Source organism: Cydia splendana, chromosome 2 (assembly GCF_910591565.1).
Source record: "Cydia splendana chromosome 2, ilCydSple1.2, whole genome shotgun sequence".
NCBI classification, from domain to species: domain Eukaryota; kingdom Metazoa; phylum Arthropoda; class Insecta; order Lepidoptera; family Tortricidae; genus Cydia; species Cydia splendana.
The window spans coordinates 15231973-15250902 of NC_085961.1; the positions used below are offsets into that span (position 1 = coordinate 15231973).

The 18930-nt window shown below is 35.3% G+C and overlaps 2 protein-coding genes across 4 annotated transcripts in view; both read left to right on the forward strand.

Moving 5' to 3' along the window:
* The window catches only part of LOC134804355 (protein MTSS 2), a 154722-nt gene extending 151102 nt beyond the window's left edge, over positions 1-3620 (forward strand). For all 3 annotated transcript variants that reach the window (XM_063777374.1, XM_063777384.1, XM_063777393.1), the window contains one exon: positions 1180-3620. The gene's annotated coding sequence lies outside the window, so the exon portion shown is untranslated. The remainder of the gene's footprint in view (positions 1-1179) is intronic.
* An 885-nt stretch (positions 3621-4505) lies between these two features.
* LOC134799391 (spaetzle-processing enzyme-like) lies at positions 4506-6779 on the forward strand. Its single transcript, XM_063771789.1, has 4 exons — positions 4506-4810; positions 5417-5591; positions 5777-5949; positions 6094-6779. The coding sequence occupies exons 1-4, from the start codon at positions 4729-4731 to the stop codon at positions 6480-6482; spliced, it is 819 nt and encodes a 272-aa protein (XP_063627859.1). The 5' UTR covers positions 4506-4728; the 3' UTR covers positions 6483-6779.
* The last annotated feature ends 12151 nt before the right edge of the window (positions 6780-18930 follow it).

The following is an 18930-nucleotide window of genomic DNA, read 5'->3' on the forward strand; positions in this document are numbered from 1 at the left end:
TCCAAATCGTCTCTGCCTTATAAAGGGTTAAAATGAGAGCGAAACTTCGATTGTATGGCGGTCGCTAGGTTCGTGCGATTCTTAAAACGAAGTTAATGCGAAAATTTCGTAGGTATTCACACGCACGAATGCTAATTTCTTGAAATAAATATGTTTTGAATTTTTTTTTAATGTATGATTTTAAATAGGTAGGCGTTTTTATTTAAAGTTGTCCTCTACACTTTTTTTTCAAATTTGGGATTTTTTATCTTATTTCTACTCAGAATCATGAGCTCTTTTGATCCTAATAGGAGAAAAAAGTGTCCCAAAATTTCCATATAATTTTCGATCTTTCCATTCCGCGACCGCCATACAAAGTCTATGAGAAATGGTAACGGAATGGAAATAAACACCTTGGGATACTTTTTTTTCTCCTATTAGGATAGAAAGAGCTCGTGATTCTGAGTAGAAATAACATAAAAAATCCCAAATTTAAAAAAAAAAGTGTAGGGGACAACTTTAAATAAAATCGCCCAGGTACCTATGATTTTTATGTTTCGTCCAAACATTTCCCTATACTACTAACAAGGAAGGGTACCCAACTGGTCAGCTCCGATTTGATTTATTTTTATATATGTTATAGAGTGGTCTAAAATAACAGACACGTATTTTTTTTAGCGGCCCATACTCAACTTCCTGGGAGTAATTGGCCTCCAAAGTACTGAAAAGTGACAAAACGCTCTAAATTCTGTAGAGAGTTTTGTTCAAGCAAATTGCTAGATAATTACTGGTTTAAATATATGTTGGAGAACATGAAAAAATAATGGACACGTGTTTTGCTATTTCGGCTCAAATTCATATTTTACAAAAAAAACTATATATATATATATAGTTTATATATACATATACCTATATATATATATACCTATATATTTCTTGAGGGATCTTCACTACAGTATAATGTTCAGTAGAGGATTCCTGCTCCATCTTCGCATTCAAAAGCTTTTTCTCGTACCTCTGACTCTTATGGAGATAGCTCTTATCACTGAAATTTGGACTTTAACTTTCAGCCAGAAAATTATTTGTGAATATGCCTTTCCCCATTTATCATTCAATTTTGATGCTGTTTTCTTTAAGTCTTATTGATTCTTCTATATATATTTTTTAAATGTAATAATAATGTTTTCTTTTTCTTTAAAGGTACGCCAAAAGTGAACTATCTTACGAGAAACCATCAACTAAAACTTTTGAATATATATAAAAAAATAATCTTCAAAATAAAAGGATCTATTGCATAATGTTTGTATTGGTCACAAAATTTTGGGACATCTTAAAATAATCGCGGGTTTAGGACTATAGCATGTAACTTGATTTTTCTGATTATAGTTATAAGTGAAAGATACATTTATTCGGTCCTTTTAACTATGCTTGAAAGATTATTTTTTCAATGTATTTAGTTCTTCGACAATGTCTGATCACTAGAATAAGTAATTTGTGTAACAGGTATATTCGAGTCCTCCCTATAAACGTTTCGATAACACATAATCAGTATACATAATCAAGAAGTACCTAGTTATATGAAAATAAAACATATCGTTGACTTGATACATAGTTTTGAAAGGCAAACGTCATGGTCGGCCATCCAGTTAACGTCCGCCATTTAAAGTTTAGTAACGCCCAGACGAATTTTAATATAAATATCGAATATTTGTACTGTGTAATGTTTATATAATTATATAATATTAATAGATTATATTTGAACCTTTTTCAAGGACTGTAGGTAGTAAATGAGGCTAACTAACTTATTATTTTTTTAATGCGCAAGCTTGTATTGTAATAGTACCTAGATAAATACATGTAATAGCTGTGTTCTTGTAGATACGCTCGTTTCTGTATAATATCTAAATATCATCCTAACTTTTAACGATTACTTTTTAAAGTTTATTTTTATTTTATAATATTTCAAGTGGTAACGAGCAGTACTGATATTTTGTAGTTTTAAAGAGTAATTTAAGTGTGTTTATAAAGAAAATAGCTGTTTAGGGTAGCTGACATATCTGTTAAAAGAAGTAACTTTAATTAAACGTCCATAAGTCCTGTTGTCGATTGTATTACCTTGCTTTTTGACAACGTGAGAATTGTGGTGATATTTTTTCCTAAAAAGATATTGTAGAACAGAGTTTCTAGTTTATAAAACAAAATGTTGGTTCTTTAGGTACACGCGGTTCTAAAATATACCTAAGGCTTAATTTTCTTTATGATAACAAAACTCAAAGTAAAATGTGACAAGGTTATTCTTGCCCATTCTGTTTGGGCAAGAATAACCTTGATAACTTTAAGCATAGATTCGCGTGTTTTGTTAAGTAACATATTGATGAAAGCACCTAGTTTATTTTGGTTTAGTTTAGTACTTATACAAAAAGCAAGTCGTAAAATCTTCACTCAGACCTCATCTTAATCAATCATATGTCAGACAGACATACACCGTTCGCTGTCGGTAGTCAATTGTACATACCTATTGCAAAGAGAATAGATAGTATAGAGGGGTCCTGTCATAGTAAATTTTGTAGTCACAGTAAATTTACTGCCATCTATCGACACACGACTAAAACTCAAAATGAAAACGTATAAAATTATCAAAAAATGTATTTATATGGATAAATGATTTTATTATTTTTATATCATTTTGACCCATGTTCATTCACTGATATCTATATTCTATGTGTTAAAATTTTTAAATATGAAACGTTGTTGTCACGCCATCTAGCTGAGCATAGGCCAAAGGTGTGTGCGCCATCTATCCGAGAATGACTTTTTCTTGATTTCCGAGGCACGTTTTTTCCTTAGACTTCATTCATCTTATACGAAGCAAAGACTCCGATATGTAACTCCGTATAAGATGAATAAAGTCTAAGAAAAAAACGTGCCTCAGAAATCAAGAAAAAGTCATTCTCGGATAGATAGCGCACACACCTTTGGCCTATGGTCGGCTAGATGGCGTTCACGACACCGTTTTATATTTAACAATTTTAACACATAGGTATCAGTGAATGAACATGGGTCAAAATGATATAAAAATAATAAAATCATTTATACATATATATAATTTTTTTCGATAGTTTTATACGTTTTCATTTTGAGTTTTAGTCGTGTGTCGATAGATGGCAGTAAATTTACTGTGACTACAAAATTTACTATGACAGGACCCCTCTATACTATCTATTCTCTTTGTATGAAGTTACATATGTCTTTGCCTATTGTAATGCGAGCGCGCTGTTTAAAAAATACGGAACGAAATTTAATTATTTCTATAAAAAAAAATCTAGCAAATCTATGTTGATATACCATTTTTTACTCGTACCTAATGTCATCGGGAATACGTGGTTAAAGACTTTAGGGGTTGTTCACGCCCACCCTGTATAGTAATTAGTACATATTCATTATATACCTAATAAAACTACCCAAAATACGAAAAACCCAAAATACCAAGGCTAATATATTAAGTTAACTACACATTTCGATGTTACCACCACAATTCTCGCTTATCATGTCAACTCTGCATCAGTGGCGTTTGCCACACTTAACGATAAGTAAAAAATGTATTGATTAAATTGGTGAATTAAAATGATTAATGTCCCCTACCTTCTGTTTCAATTTCATTCCCTTTCTTTGGATCAATATAGAGCAAGGATAAATCTATTTGCTAATTGTAATCTGAAAAACAGCCGGCCTAGTTCATACATACGAACAAACAAAAACATAAACGAAATTACTAAAAAACATAAATACTTTTAGTTATATAAAACCGTAAATATGTTGGCGGCACTATACGTCGTTTTATTAAAAAAGTTATTTGTAGTACTTAAGTCTTAAAATTTAGATAGGTATGTATATAATTATTTTAAAACACGTAAATTTTAGTAAATTACTGTTAGTGTGAAATCTAATATCAGAAACAACAATTATTTAGAACGGATAATTCAGTATAGTATGAAAAAAATTGTTTCAGTGAAATTCCACAACATGGCGCGTGATCATATATTCCTGGTCAGGCTTTACCTAAAATGGCAGTCCCTAGTATGATAACTCTTTGATAAGGCCACTTACCTGATGACGTGGGGGAAAAATGTAAATTCGGGAACGTAGAATCATTACATCAAACGTCAGTGTTTTAAGGAAACTGTTCCACAACCTTTATCCACTAGATGGACCATACCTAAGTATGCACTCGCGCTCACTGATGTAAACGCGATTTCAGTTGCATTTATGTGACCTATGCGATCGTCGAATAGAATTGGTTAAATACAGGTTGGTCTATGTGGTGTATCGGGAAGGAGGTATTTAAATTTATGCCGTTTTCAAAATTACCTACCCTGTTCCCAAAGTTCCCAATGCACCTTATGGATAGAATGGTGCGGGGTGCAATTATATTAGCGACGAAAACGTTCCTGCCATTTACACGCGAACTCTATTAAGGCAATCTGTGATACAAATATGAGGAAACAGAACCTAATATAATAAGTAAAGCTGACCGGCAGAGTTCAGTTCATTTCTGCTAGCCACGGTAGCAGGACAACATATAAAGGGATATTCCCTGTGTTGTTCCAGCTATTCGATAGCTAAACTTTATCTTATATCTCTACTGGGGCATCTTTTATTATTTATTTTTTATAACTTTATGAGTATTAAAATAAACCAATTAAACCTGATTCGCGTTACAATATTCTTAAACAAAAGATTCGTGGAAACATGTTTTATTGTGTGAAAGTTATGGTGATTTTCGGCGTCCTTCTGGCCGTAGATGCGCTACGCCTTCCAGGTATCATAGATGGTGAGTTTATGTAATTTCTTTATCCTTTTTATTTCAAGATTAGATACTTGGTGGTCATAATAAAAAAAATCTGTCTCAATATTTGACGACCGGTCTGGCCTAGTGGGTAGTGACCCTGCCTATGAAGCGGATGGTCCCGGGTTCGAATCCTGGTAAGGGCATTTATTTGTATGATGATACAGATATTTGTTCCTGAGTCATGGTTGTTTTCTATGTATTTAAGTATTTATATATTATATATATCGTTGTCTGAGTACCCACAACACAAGCCTTCTTGAGCTTACCGTGGGGCTTAGTCAATTTGTGTAAAAAAAATGTCCTATAATAAAAAAAAACATACTTCCCAGCAGTTACGAAAACTGGGATGTTTTTGATGATATTAAACTAACTACTTGGTTGATATTGCTCAAATGATTTCTCCTACAATTAGAACTATGATTTTTTATATTTTATTACTTAATTTGTTGACGTTAGAAACGTTGTTTTTATCCTTAATTACATCGAATATGATGCCCAATCTTTCCGTTTGTGAGGTGATACTTTAGGAACACATTACAAAAAGTCTGTATGCAAACCAATTCATAATATGTACCTATGTTTATTTAGCATATCAGCCGTGCGGAGTGGAGGCGAGCCCGAACCCGGTTCACCAAAACCCTTGGCTGGTGTTGCTGCGGTACTACCGGCGCGGCAGCGCGGTCGACATCCGCTGCGGCGGGACCCTAGTCGGCAAGAGGCACGTCGTCACGGCAGCACACTGCGTTAAGATTAGAGCCGATATGTAAGTTTTGCATTCTAATTGCTTGTGTATGTTGTGTACCTCTTAACGGTCACCCTTTTCCCATTATGGAATTGGCTACAGACAGCGGTTCGGTAGTCAATCTGTGGAAGTTTTTGTGCATTGAGTTTTACATAAAGTATCTACATGATCTCTGTTGTCTACAACATTTTGCTTCATTTTTCCAGGTATAAAGTACGTTTAGGCGAGTATGACTTAAGGACCAAAAAGGACTGTGTGCAGGGCGTATGCTCCAAGGCAAAGGAAATAGACGTTACTGACGTCACAATCCACCCGGCCTACGCCGGCTCCGGCTACGATATCGCGGTTCTGACGCTCGGTTCTGATGCCCCATACACTGGTAAGACATTTATCCTTATAATTTTCCTTAACTGCGTGCTAAAATAATCAATACTTTACCTTAAATAACAATAGACACTAATTTGAACAGGATAAATGGGATCAACAACATAATAACAATAATCAAATCACTTTTCATTTACAGATTTCATCCGACCGATCTGTCTTCCAACTTCCCCGGCAGCCAACGCTACTTTCGTCACGTCAGGTTGGGGCGAGATTCCCAAAACCAACGAGAACAGCAACGTAAAGAAGAAGATCGAACCGTTACCTCAGTGGAACTTCACCGACTGTGTGAACGCGTACAAGTACACTGATCTACCTCATGGTGTTATTTGTGCGGGGGGAGAAGACGGCATAGATACATGCCGGGGCGACTCCGGCGGTCCCCTAGTGCAGCACAAAAACAGAGCCGAACTGGCTGGCGTGACCAGCAAGGGTTTTGTCGTCTGCGGGACGGAGGGCAAACCTGGCATTTACACGAACTTTTTAACTTATGTTAACTGGGTTAAAGAGATAATGGATAAAGTTTAGTTAGTAAATAGCGTCAACTACCTACTTGTGCCCAGTGACTGATAGCGCAACCAACATTGCGCAGACTATAATTGTATTCTTCGTTGTCGATCATCGGACCTTAAAGTGGCTTTACAAGTTAGAATGGACCAGGAGATCCGCTATCGATGAATAAGGCATGTTCTGTAACCGCAGCAGAGGCTCTAGCTCGCGTAAAGAGCAACTAGAGCAAGGCAACTAGTCGAAGTTAGTGTGAGTGTACCTACATAATTATGATGTTTATTTTGATGGGGATAAAATACACTAACTGAATTTAAATAGTTTTATTATTTCAGCATCACTTATCTTAAATATATTCCTTATTAACCTTTGCCTAGTTTGGGGCTAGGTTGATCTGTGTAAGATTGTACCAAGTATTGCAAGCTCTTATTGCTTATGACGATCGCTACCTACCTGTTAACCATGATACTCGCTTTTTTCTTGATAGGTAAAAGGCGAATAAGTCCCTATTTATTCCTTGGAACTTTATAACATTCACAAATCCCAATAGACAATCTATTTCGTAGTCTAATACGCGAGTATACACTAAAGGGTCTTAGGGGCCGATTTTTGAATTGAGCGCTCGATTTCGTAACTCGAAAATCTGTGGAAAATGCGAATTGTTATTTTTGAAATAAGAGCATTAGGAATTGGGAATCTAGTTGTATTGACCACTCATTTTCAATTCTATTAGTAGAATTGAATTCCTAGTAGTGGAGATATATTGAAGGGAACCACACGAAATCAAGCACTTGAAATTCAGGTATCGCCCCCCTAAAGTTAAATTCTTATTGAAATTATATTCAACATACCACTTAAAAAAAGTAGAAAACTGAAATTCTACTATTTGAAACACGATGCAGTAGGAATTAAATGAATGTAAAGGATCAGGAGAATAATGATTGCAATTAAGTATCTAACATTTATTATAATTATTTCTAGATCAAAATTGTATATGAACCAAACAACCATCGTTATGCCGAATAATCAGTCTTCTTGTAGATATTTTTAGCATTTTGCTACCAGCTTACACTTTTTCTATGAATACCTACATATGTGACGTCCCACGGTCAAAGGTACCTTATGGCGGGTATGGAGTTATGCATACCCCAGTAATCTACAATAAATAAGCTATCGATAACACAAAAGATCAACCTTCTAGGTTGCGTAGTTACAGAGATATGATTTTTTGAAAATAATGTTGTGAAATTAGCAACTTTACGATAGAGAAGTTTTAAGTTTAGCCGCCTAAAAAACTATGTTCCTGAAGTAAGTTACATAGTTGACTACAAATAATAATACCTTATATATGTGAGATTAAAAAAATATTGCGACTTGTTCTGTAATGCAAATAGAAACTTTTGATATCGACTGATTTATGTGTATACTAGCCAATCTCTTGAAAATAAAGTTTTATTTCATTTTCACGATTGATTGCAATGAGCTCTCAAGATTTAAATTCTATCTATTAGAAAACGACACTGACAGACAGTTTAAGCAAAAAACAATACCGATTTAGAGGTGAAAATGTATTTTCTGACTGTTTCATATAAAATCACAAAATTGAATATTTTTACTTTTAATGTGACACACAATCAATTTTTCTGAGCACATATGAAAGAAATTCTGTCATTCAAATGAAATAAATCCTAAAACCCCAACTAAATACTATATTTAACCCCTTATGCCACTTTAAACTTACATAACAATAACAGTATTTGCTCCATACATTTACGAAAAGGTACCTTACGGAAATAAATCTAATAATACATCACTACAAAATATCAATCATATTACAGTTTATCTTTTATGAATAGAAAATATTAATTTACATTAAACTGCCCCAAATTTAATAAGTTCTTCGTCATAATAATCTTAAAAAAGACCAATAATTTGTATGTAATGAAAAGGTACCTTGTGATTAAGTTACATGATGAGGCATGATGATGATGGAACAGTTAGGATAAACTAATAATATTTTGGGGTTAAGATGGTATAAATCGTCTATTTCTTATCAATAATATATTTCGGTTGCTATTGAAGATAAGCGGCATTGAGGTTCAATGACCTCAGATATTCCATAAGGTAATGCGTCGGGTATTGGCATTTTTCAGCAAACCAATGGCTGATTTACTGCATGCGACCAAACCAAATGAAGATTATTCTAGTTAAGAAAGACTTGACGAGAGTAACTTTGGTATAATAGCAGGCTACTTGGATTTGTGATGTCGGTCTATGTACGGTTATAATATTTGCGAGGCGCCCCAACCAGAACTGAAATTATCAAATTAGTTTTGCAGAATGCTAATACAGTTCTCTACCAAACTTCTTTTCCCGTATTGACTAGTTTTTTTGGGAATTTTCAATCTTTTTTCCATAAGGTACCTTTTCTACTAAACTCTGAGACGACATTACTAGGCTTATAACTAACTTATAACAAAAATAAAAACAGGTAAACAAACGTTACGCATTAAGGTTTCAGATCACACAATAAAAAAAAATTGGGCATTTTTTCACCTCTTTACAAAACATTTTGTAACTCCCCCCTTACTTAAGCTACCTAACCTACCTTAATATAACATCCCCTTTCGATTTACCCTTAAAATATGGCCATGTGATCGTCTAGCTAGTAGTTAGGACCCCTCGAAGTGAACCGCGGTAACCTCAAATTCTTTAATGAGTATCAGCTAAATTTTGGACTCTGACTCTATTTATTATTACCTAGATTTTGAGGACAGATATTTATGGTAATAAAATAAGTATTTATGCAAGTAAGAAATAATTTAAAGAAAAATGAAATACAAAAATAGAAAATTATTAGAATTTATTAGTGCAATGTAAATGATGGTGTAAAATTTACTATAATGTATTTAAGTATTGCAGCATATATGATGATATAAAATATATAAAAATGTTGTTGGTAAAATCCTGCCACACCTATTAAGTTCCCGGGATAATATAGAGGCAGCACTCCTGAGATAAGCTCAATTACTCCCTAGCTTTTAAGGATAATTATATTTAACTATCATCTTCTAAACGAAGTGTGATTCACTCACACCTGCCACCTCCACACTCGATGCAGGTCTGGGAACTCCTAGTCCGATTGGCAAGTATTAATCGGAACACCTACCCTACTAGGTTAGCCAGAAGAGCTTTGACCAACACTTCGTAACCTAAACGCACCTAGATGATGATGAAAAGAAGTGTCAAAGTATCCATCAATCATCATAATTACTTATCTTTTTTATATTCAAAAGCTAGGGATGCTAATCCCATAGTCCCATTCCCCAAAGCTGATAATCTAGACAGAATTCCTAGTTCTCTAGATGTATAAACGAAGCACCGAGTTTATTTGTTAACTATTATGTTTAGTAGAGGTCGAAATTGAGTATTCACTCAATAAATGCTTTGTACTGCTCTTGCCTGACAAAGGTTCCCTAAAGCAAACCGTTCTTCAATCCCAGAATAGTCTGCATTCCTAAATCCAGATTGATAATTAAGAGATCATGTTGTAAATACCTGATTTTATTACTCAGTACCTCGTTCCTACACCAGACAACCAGAAATGAAAAGTAGAAATAAAATTTTATAGAAGCATTAATTCTTTCCCCATATAAATTAGAAATTAGGAAGATTTAGGCAGTTGAACCTTTACCTTTTAAACACGCATATTTTAGGATAAAGAAACCATATTTTTAAACCCTTAAAGAGAAATATATATCAACCATATCAATTGTATAGATCAGAACTAAAAAAGAACCCTAATAAACAATAAAATGAGTGTGTGATTCTACCCTAACTCTACCCATTGTCCCTAATTTAGTATATTCAAAGCATAGTTCGTTCTTACCATCGACCTAATGCTTTGTAATATACGCAAGTGTAGTCCCTACGAGAGGCTGTAAAGTTCGGCAGGCGAGACCGATAAGGCAACCTATAGGCCAGTGTATTTGACTCCCTCCTTATCGCCCGCGGGCATGGTGGATAAGAATAAGTCGCCCTATTCCGTGTATATAAGTGGATCAGTACCCTAGCACACACACGCACTAATGACGAGGGAAACTCTGCCACAACAAAGACTAAGTGTAATATCAGTCACGACAGAAGTTTGTCCCCGCAACCAGCACTAGCATGAACCGGAGCATCGAAATATATAAATAAATTTAATAGGAGACCTAGTCTCAATTACTGTCGACTTCAGTGGGCCCAGATTACTCCGGATGACGCGCACGTGACGTCCCCACATCCATCTAAACAGCTGGGCCTTGAGACTAGTGAGATAATTCGTCTCTTATGTTGATATAAAAGAGACGCCAAGTCCTCTCAAACTTGGAGCAATAGACTCCTAACCATCCAATCCTTTGGCACCGTTAGGCGGAGTGAATGCTTAGCTGGACAAACTGTCAGTCCAAACAATGATCTGGCTTTTAAAATATCAAAAATACCCCATAGAAAAACACTAATGTAACTAAGTTATTACACAACTAAATTAACTAAACAAATAAGTGAAATTCCCTTAAACACCGTTATCTATATTTAACGTTACGAGAATTTCTTCCCGTAAAACCAAACACAGACACAATTCCAAGCCCCGGCCATGCATTGACATTGTCCCTGCATAACATGACGGCACTTAGAACACACAGCGTAGAGAAAACTTCACAATAACTAAAAACCCACACATGGTAGTAAAGAATCTCCACAACAGTCTAAACTTAGCGTTACGACGATTAAAATCCCCGCAAAACCAAGCACAGACACAAATTCTAAGTTTAAATTCACTAGGATAATTCCAAGTAAAAAACAAACACAGAAACAGTCGCGGAGAAACTTCACCTCCCCGCACTACGTTACACCCGAAAACCAGAGTCACTGCTAGCCCGGTCGAAGAATGAATGAATGTCCCAACGCTCCGCACCGGCCTTTTATACCTTTTACTATGGCGACTGAATGGCGACATAACGGCGACTGAGCGGCGACTGAGTGGCGACTGAGTGGCGACTGAGTGGCGACTGAATGGCGACTTAATGGCGACTGAGCGGCGACTGAGTGGCGACTGAGCGGCGACTGAATGGCGACCGAGTGGCGACTGAGTGGCGACTGAGTGGCGACTGAGTGGCGACTGAGCGGCGACTGAATGGCGACCGAATGGCGACTGAGCGGCGACTGAGTGGCGACTGAGTGGCGACCGAGCGGCGACCGAGTGGCGACTGAGCGGCGACTGAATGGCGACCGAGTGGCGACTGAGTGGCGACTGAGTGGCGACTGAGTGGCGACTGAGTGGCGACTGAGCGGCGACTGAACGGCGACTGAATGGCGACATAATAGCGACATATTAGCGACATATTGAGATAAACATTATTACAAAAGTACCAGGATACCAGAATCGCAGAAGAGGTCGTTTGCCTCGGGCGGGTAACCAACAACAGGTGTCTTATTAAGACAAACATTTACCAAAAGTACCAGGATACCAGAACTGAGGAAGATGTCATTAACCTCGTGGCGTGTAACAAGGTTTGATTCAAGAAGAAAGATCATAAGTTCCAAGTTGTTTACTAATCCATATGTCCTAAATATTAACGTTCACTATTGCTTACTTCAGAGTATAAATCATGTCCTTTTTACTCACGCAGTTTAGAGAAAGACGGAGCTATTTTTAACGACATCTACGCACACATTCATAGGCAATAGTCGAGTAGTCAGCTGGAGTAGACTAAATTATGATAAAAGGGAACGTTCAAAAACTCATCACGTACAAATTTGTAAGCATTATTTTATTTTGAGATATTTTAAGTTTATTACTGAAAAACATCCCGGTATTGAAGTATTTTATGTTTATTAGTATCAAATATATTATTTAAGACATCTGGAATCTAGAGGATTAATTATTATAATATTTATTTTTGTTTTACGAATTTCAATTTTATGTCTCGAAATTGTACTAGAGCATCAGCGTAACGAAACGTCGAGCTGTCAATGTCAGCTTTACTGTCAACGTCTATACTATTTGTTGTTGGTTGTTTTCTGAAGGCTTATTTTGTTTATTTCTAAGCTAAAATAAGGATTAATTAAACAAAAACGCATCTGATAAATAATGAAACATGGAATCAAGTGCTTCAAGTTTCAATTGTTAGAATATTCACTGGAATCATGAACGAAATATGTGACTGCAAGGGACATTAGTATTGCAAGGTATTTCCTACTAATTTATGTGTTTTGTAATGAAAAATGAGGCCAATACTAGGCAATAGGCATACGACTAGTCACAGTTCGCCCCCGATTTAAGTGTTTTATGAATTACTACAGTAATTTGTAAAAGACTTCAATCTACTCTAGATTAGTCGGATATATCCCCCCTTTTCTAAACGTGTAGTGTGTGTCTCAATACTAAGTGACCGCTAATGATTCAGTTCTGAAATTAGTTCATCAGAATTCTGTCAATGAACCATGACAACTTTTTCCCCAGTCACCTCGCTCCACCAAAGATATTAGGTTGTGAATCTAATAGGCTACTAATTAACCCGTCCTTGCCAGCTCAACCCGGCCGCGTCGAGTATTACTCTTGTCTCTACCCGAATTGCGCCGTACACTTCCGTAGAAGAGCATCTGATGAGACAGCAAAAACTCCCCAAGCAAAACGAAGAGACCTTTAATTTTTATAAGTACGAAGCTTTCAAGTTCCATCGCCAAAATTCGAACCAATTTCATTGCCTTATCACCCTCAACCACGTTTTCTTGGCGCGTGTCTCATACTTGAATAAAATATACCGACCCTTAAGTTTGTTTGGGTGTGTATTTTTTTTTATATAAACAAACTTAAAATTGACATAAATAAATACCCCAATATGGTATGATAAAGATATTTTTGTTTCAAAAAAAAAATACCAAAATAAACAAAATATTTGCTTAATATTATTATACCTCATATTGAAAGCAACATAATATATGTAATTGTATCTAATTAACCTCTTGAAAAGAGCCTCGTCCTTTTAGACGCTCACGGCCCTTAAAATATGTCGAGTGTCAGATATATCTCACCCAATCTAATTAACCTCTTGAAAAGAGCCTCGTCCTTTTAGACGCTCACGGCCCTTAAAATATGTCGAGTGTCAGATATATCTCACCCAATATGAGTGTGTGAGTTTCGTAAGGGTCTTATTACCTTGTGTAGTACTAGCCATAAAAACCTACCCTTGTGAATGGGTCGAAATTTTAACCTACCGATAAGATTTTTCTGGCTAGTTGTGTATCCCCGTCCCTCCCCAGTTTGTTCCCCTGCAAATACCGACAAATCTAGTTTGATTACCCTCCAGCCTTTGTCTATCTGTATCAATCCGTCCTTTCCAAAAAGGTACACCCATCAACTTGACATCCGTCATCTCATATCATACATCTCTTTCATAAATCACCACAGACTCATAACTATAAGCACTCAATACACACACATTTTCATTCCTCCTCTGTTACACTTTCACACTGATTTCTACAGACAGCCAACGCGTCGATTAGTAATCAAAATGAGAATTTATATTTATAGCCACATATTCATTTGAAAAAAAAAACTTAGGCCATTTGTCCTAACCCCATATCTACTAGCCCAACATTTCTAGATGATGCCCAGATGATTTAAAAATCCCTCAATTTTCCAATTAATCATTTTATTTTATGTTTATTTATTTTAATTAGTAATTACTAGTTAAAAGTACTTTGACTAAGTATTAGAATCAAATGATTCGCACATAAAGACAAAATCTGCACTTTTGTTGTTAGATTTTATGATAACACTCCGCGATTAATTTCTCTATAATCCCTATCTTTCGCTGACTTACTGTCGCTCAACATGCAGCATCGACAACCTACTATGCAATAAACCACCGCGGAAGTATACAGACAAAGAAGAGTCGAACTTGAAACGCGCTTAACCACTCCGCTGCCAAACCCTGGCAGGCCACGCGGCTGTTTGTAGCGTCTAACTATCACTCTATAAGAAGCCCATAACCGTACATTGCATGGCATTTAAACGACTCTAATCTCAATACCCCATCACCAGGTAAAGCCAATACATAAAAACTGACCTAAAGCAGTAATGCGATACATGCATTTAAAACCATAATTATTGACTCTACTTGTACTTTGTTTCTATATAGTTAGCCCATTGGCCAGCCAACATAATGCAAACATGCTCACAAATAAGTTAAATAACTTAATAAAGGATTTAATGCCTTTAGGCATCAAGTTCGCCATTTGTACGTTTTATATGTATTTTGTGCAATAAAGTTTAAATAAATAAGTAAAAGAAAGAAAAACAAATATGACATTTATAATGTTTTGAAAATATTTTAACACGTCTAATTACACCATAAAACACACACCGTTTGACTTAACGTACCTATAAAAAGAAATATCCCGAATCCTAATACGATTAGGCATGGTATTCAAATTACTATTGTGATACCTACTGACTCGTTTATGCACTGTTAGTGCTTGAAAATGGAGGCCTAGGCACTTCTGAAACATGCCGCGCGGGTAACTAAAAATAACATTTAAGTATTCCATAATACAAATACAAATGCATTGTAAGGGTTAGGTAGGTAATGAATCCTTCTTAGTTACAGAATAAGTAGGTAAGTAGGTATTTATCTAAACATTGTGCAACAATTCGTTTGTGTAAATAATAAAAAAGTAGCCTACTGTACATATCCAAAATAAATTTTATTTATACATAGTTTTCAAGAATTTTGAAAGAAAACAGACCACGTGACTAAAACACATTAACTAAAATGAAGTTATAAACTGATCCTAAATATATATTCATAAACTTGCAAACATGTCTAATAAATTACAAACAATTAAAAAAAACTAAAATAAAACACAAAACTTATTTGCTCACCGGAGTTCGAACCCAGTCCTTCTTAAAATATTCTTCATACATTTGTCCACCTTGAGAACCACTAGACCACGGGAGGGTTACAAGTGACGACAAATTTAACAATGGCTTTTATAACAAAGTGTTTTATTGTTTTGTTTTATTTTTCAAGTGTTTTTCGCACTAAATTACTAACAAAGAATTTTATTTATCACATGAAAACCATGTCATATAATGCAAATACCTATGTATATACCTACGAACACATTATTATGGAATCCATTGAAAACGTGTTACTAACCGAATTCCATTTAGAAAAACCAAGAAAGCATGTGATTATATTCATATTGAAACGCTTGAAAGATCTGAACGTCAATTTAGTATTATTTCATATAATGTAAACAAGCTATAATGCGTTTTATATACTAATATATCCTACAATTGTTCTAGGCTTGCCAAAATTTCTACTCACGTGTTTATTTGTTGAACGCACGTTTCTTGCAGATGAATACTATTTTCACCACTTTATCACGTCACTAATTTCACCCACTACACTATTCTACTAATTCAATATAGATTTACTACAGAAAATTACATGATTTTTGTTATTTGTTTTCAAAATGCACTCGTTACTTGCGTCCGCAAAATGCACGTAAAACTAACCATTTCTCGCTCAAATACACATTTGCACTCAATTATGGACCTTTTCCGGGTTAGTATCTATATTTATTTTTGCTTTAAACACTGTCCATTCTATTTTATCACTTCTTAATAACATAAATATTTCCGTCCAAACCAAAGTTGTTTCGTTTACGAAACCGCAATATTTTATTTTAACACGTTTTGACCAGACAACATGGCCCCGGTTTGTTGATATGCACTTAAACTAAACGTCACAATGATTTTCATTTATCTCACATAAAGATTTCCATTATTAAACCATCTACAGTCTCATTTTACGATTAGAATAGGATCCTATAAAAATGCGAATAAATTTAACTATAACTCTTCAATAATTGTTTTTGTAAGTAGCAACACCATTACGATTGTCATCCATTATCTTCCGTAGGGCTACCGCCAATACCGAAAATCGCCAATCGCGGGCATTTTTCTCTGTCACTCCAATTACGCCTTCATTGGAGTAAAAGAGCAAGACCACCGCAATTTGCGAACCTCGGTTTTCGCGGTAGCCCCTCCGATTCTATGATCTTCCGTCATAGATGGTAGAATCCTATAGACGTGCTATACTCGCGCGTCCGTGAGGGACAAAACATACGCAACTACACGAGACCGTAACAAGGACAACCAATAATAGCGCTTTCGCTGCCACTCCAACTGAAAGATACGTAAGACTGTCCCGTTCTGTCACCTAGTGACAGTAGCGCCACCATTACCATCGCTAAATATCTGTTAATTTTTGCAATTATTATCAATGCTAAATGAAATCGTTCGTGTGAACAAGTTTTTACGCATAGACAAAATTCTAATAACCAATTTACAATCGCGTACAATCGGCGAGTCGAGCCGCGGAACGAGACACGAAACGAGAGTGTAAACGGGTGCGCGTGCGTCCATGCAATGCGACAAAATCAAAAACACATTCTAATACTCCTGGCAACATAACAAGCACAACCCACTCAATTTGGTCGGGTTCTTAGTACGATTTCTTAAGTAACAATTCCGATAGATGGCGTGAATAACTAAGTGGTTTAGAATAACTATTCGAGACTGAATTATAAACGTTCAACAGTGAAACATGAGTGAAACGAAATTTTGTCTTTGGCAAATTATAACTGCTGTCATTTCAGATTATGCTTATTTTTTGAAACGTAATTAATTTATCCTTAATACAAGTAAACTAATCGTGATGTTAATGATTAAAATTACTTCAGTTTCCTGTGACATTTTGATCAAATACCTAAACATCTGACAATCGCTCAAAACATGCTCAGAACAAAATTAAAACGCCATTTTGAATACAAGCCATTGCCTTTGTTTCACAATGATTTCCTACAGTAAAATACCACGACGCAAGCTTTACCCGATGTAGCGAGTAAGGATTGCCTCCAAGAATGCCCTAATGGTTTCCAAAATATAGCCCCTTGAAGAATTTACTATAAAACGAATGAAGTGAAAGTTCTGTTTCGTCGCCGCATGGCTGACCTTTTCCCAGCTTGCGTCTTCTATTTTTCTGTGAACCTAGTGCCCATAACTATGACCTAGTGTTTGAACTATCTAGTACAAAGGATGTGTAATGAGTCTAGCTGTCGATAGTGCGAATGGAATGGACTTAAATGTGGAAACTGTTGCTTCAAACAAAGGTAAGATTTTATTCCTCTTCTTTCTTTAAACAAGTTACTGCTTTTCAAAATCTGTTTCACTTATTAGAATATCAATCAGCGGAAAATAATTGATCACAAATTGACCTATCTATCAATAAATCTGCTTTTTATTCGGTCCTATTCAATACAGACAAACATTAAGGTTTCCCTAATTTCATACGCTTGTAATGTTTTTACCTAATGTAGTGAGTTGCCTTATTTTTATTCTTTGTTCAGCAACAAAACACATTTTTTTCTGCATAACTTGAAAGTGATCAAAGTAAAAATCAGTATTAAAGGAATGACATGTTGATTTTTGATTTTATGCTGTCTGTCTAATGTAATATCTGTTCTTCACTACATGTTTGTTTTCTGCTGCAATAAGATTTACAAAGTATATTTGATTTTTCAGCAAACTGACAACTTTATTAGAATGAACCCCGGTATACATATATCGTTATCGAAAGAAAAGAAGTTGAAATTTTTCTGTGAAGACTCCCTTGCTATTTTCGATGAATCAAAACAACTGTGAAACGTAAGTATGATATTTCTACTATTAGACATTTACTCACTGGTTTGACCATACTGCTTTTGGAATTTGAAAAATGTTGTCGCTCTAAAAAGATGACCCGGGTCAATTTCTTTCGGAAATACTAGCTTCCTAAATTTGGAAGTGCAACATATTATAAAAATCATAATTATATGATAATGTCAACTAAAAATAAACAGGATTTCTTGCATGGTAATGAAAATTTGTTAATAAATATGTATTTTCTTTACAAAAGGATCCCGCAGTCTTCCGGTAAATTTAATACAATTTGTGGGCCTAACCCTAGATCTGTCATAAATATTCCTCTTTTTGCAATACATCTTACAATATATGCTGTTATTTTTCAGCAACCGAAACCCAATATCTAGTTGTCAGTGAGCGGAGCAAATTTCCATTGATGCCCTCATGGGTTCTTCCGAGCCTTTCAACAGTCCCCTAGTAAGTATAACACCCATGCTACTAGAAAACTACTGTAACATATACATATGTACCTAGAAAAACAAACTTCAAAATTTTTCATCGCTCTCAAAAATAAAATAAAAATTGATTTTATTTTTATCTTGACTGTAAAGACCCTACTTGTACTAAATAATAAACACTTTTAATGAGACTTATAAATAGGTTCTCTTAAATATACCCTACTTTAGCTAACTTTTATACTTTATCAATTTCAGAGTTCCCGGAGAAATGGCA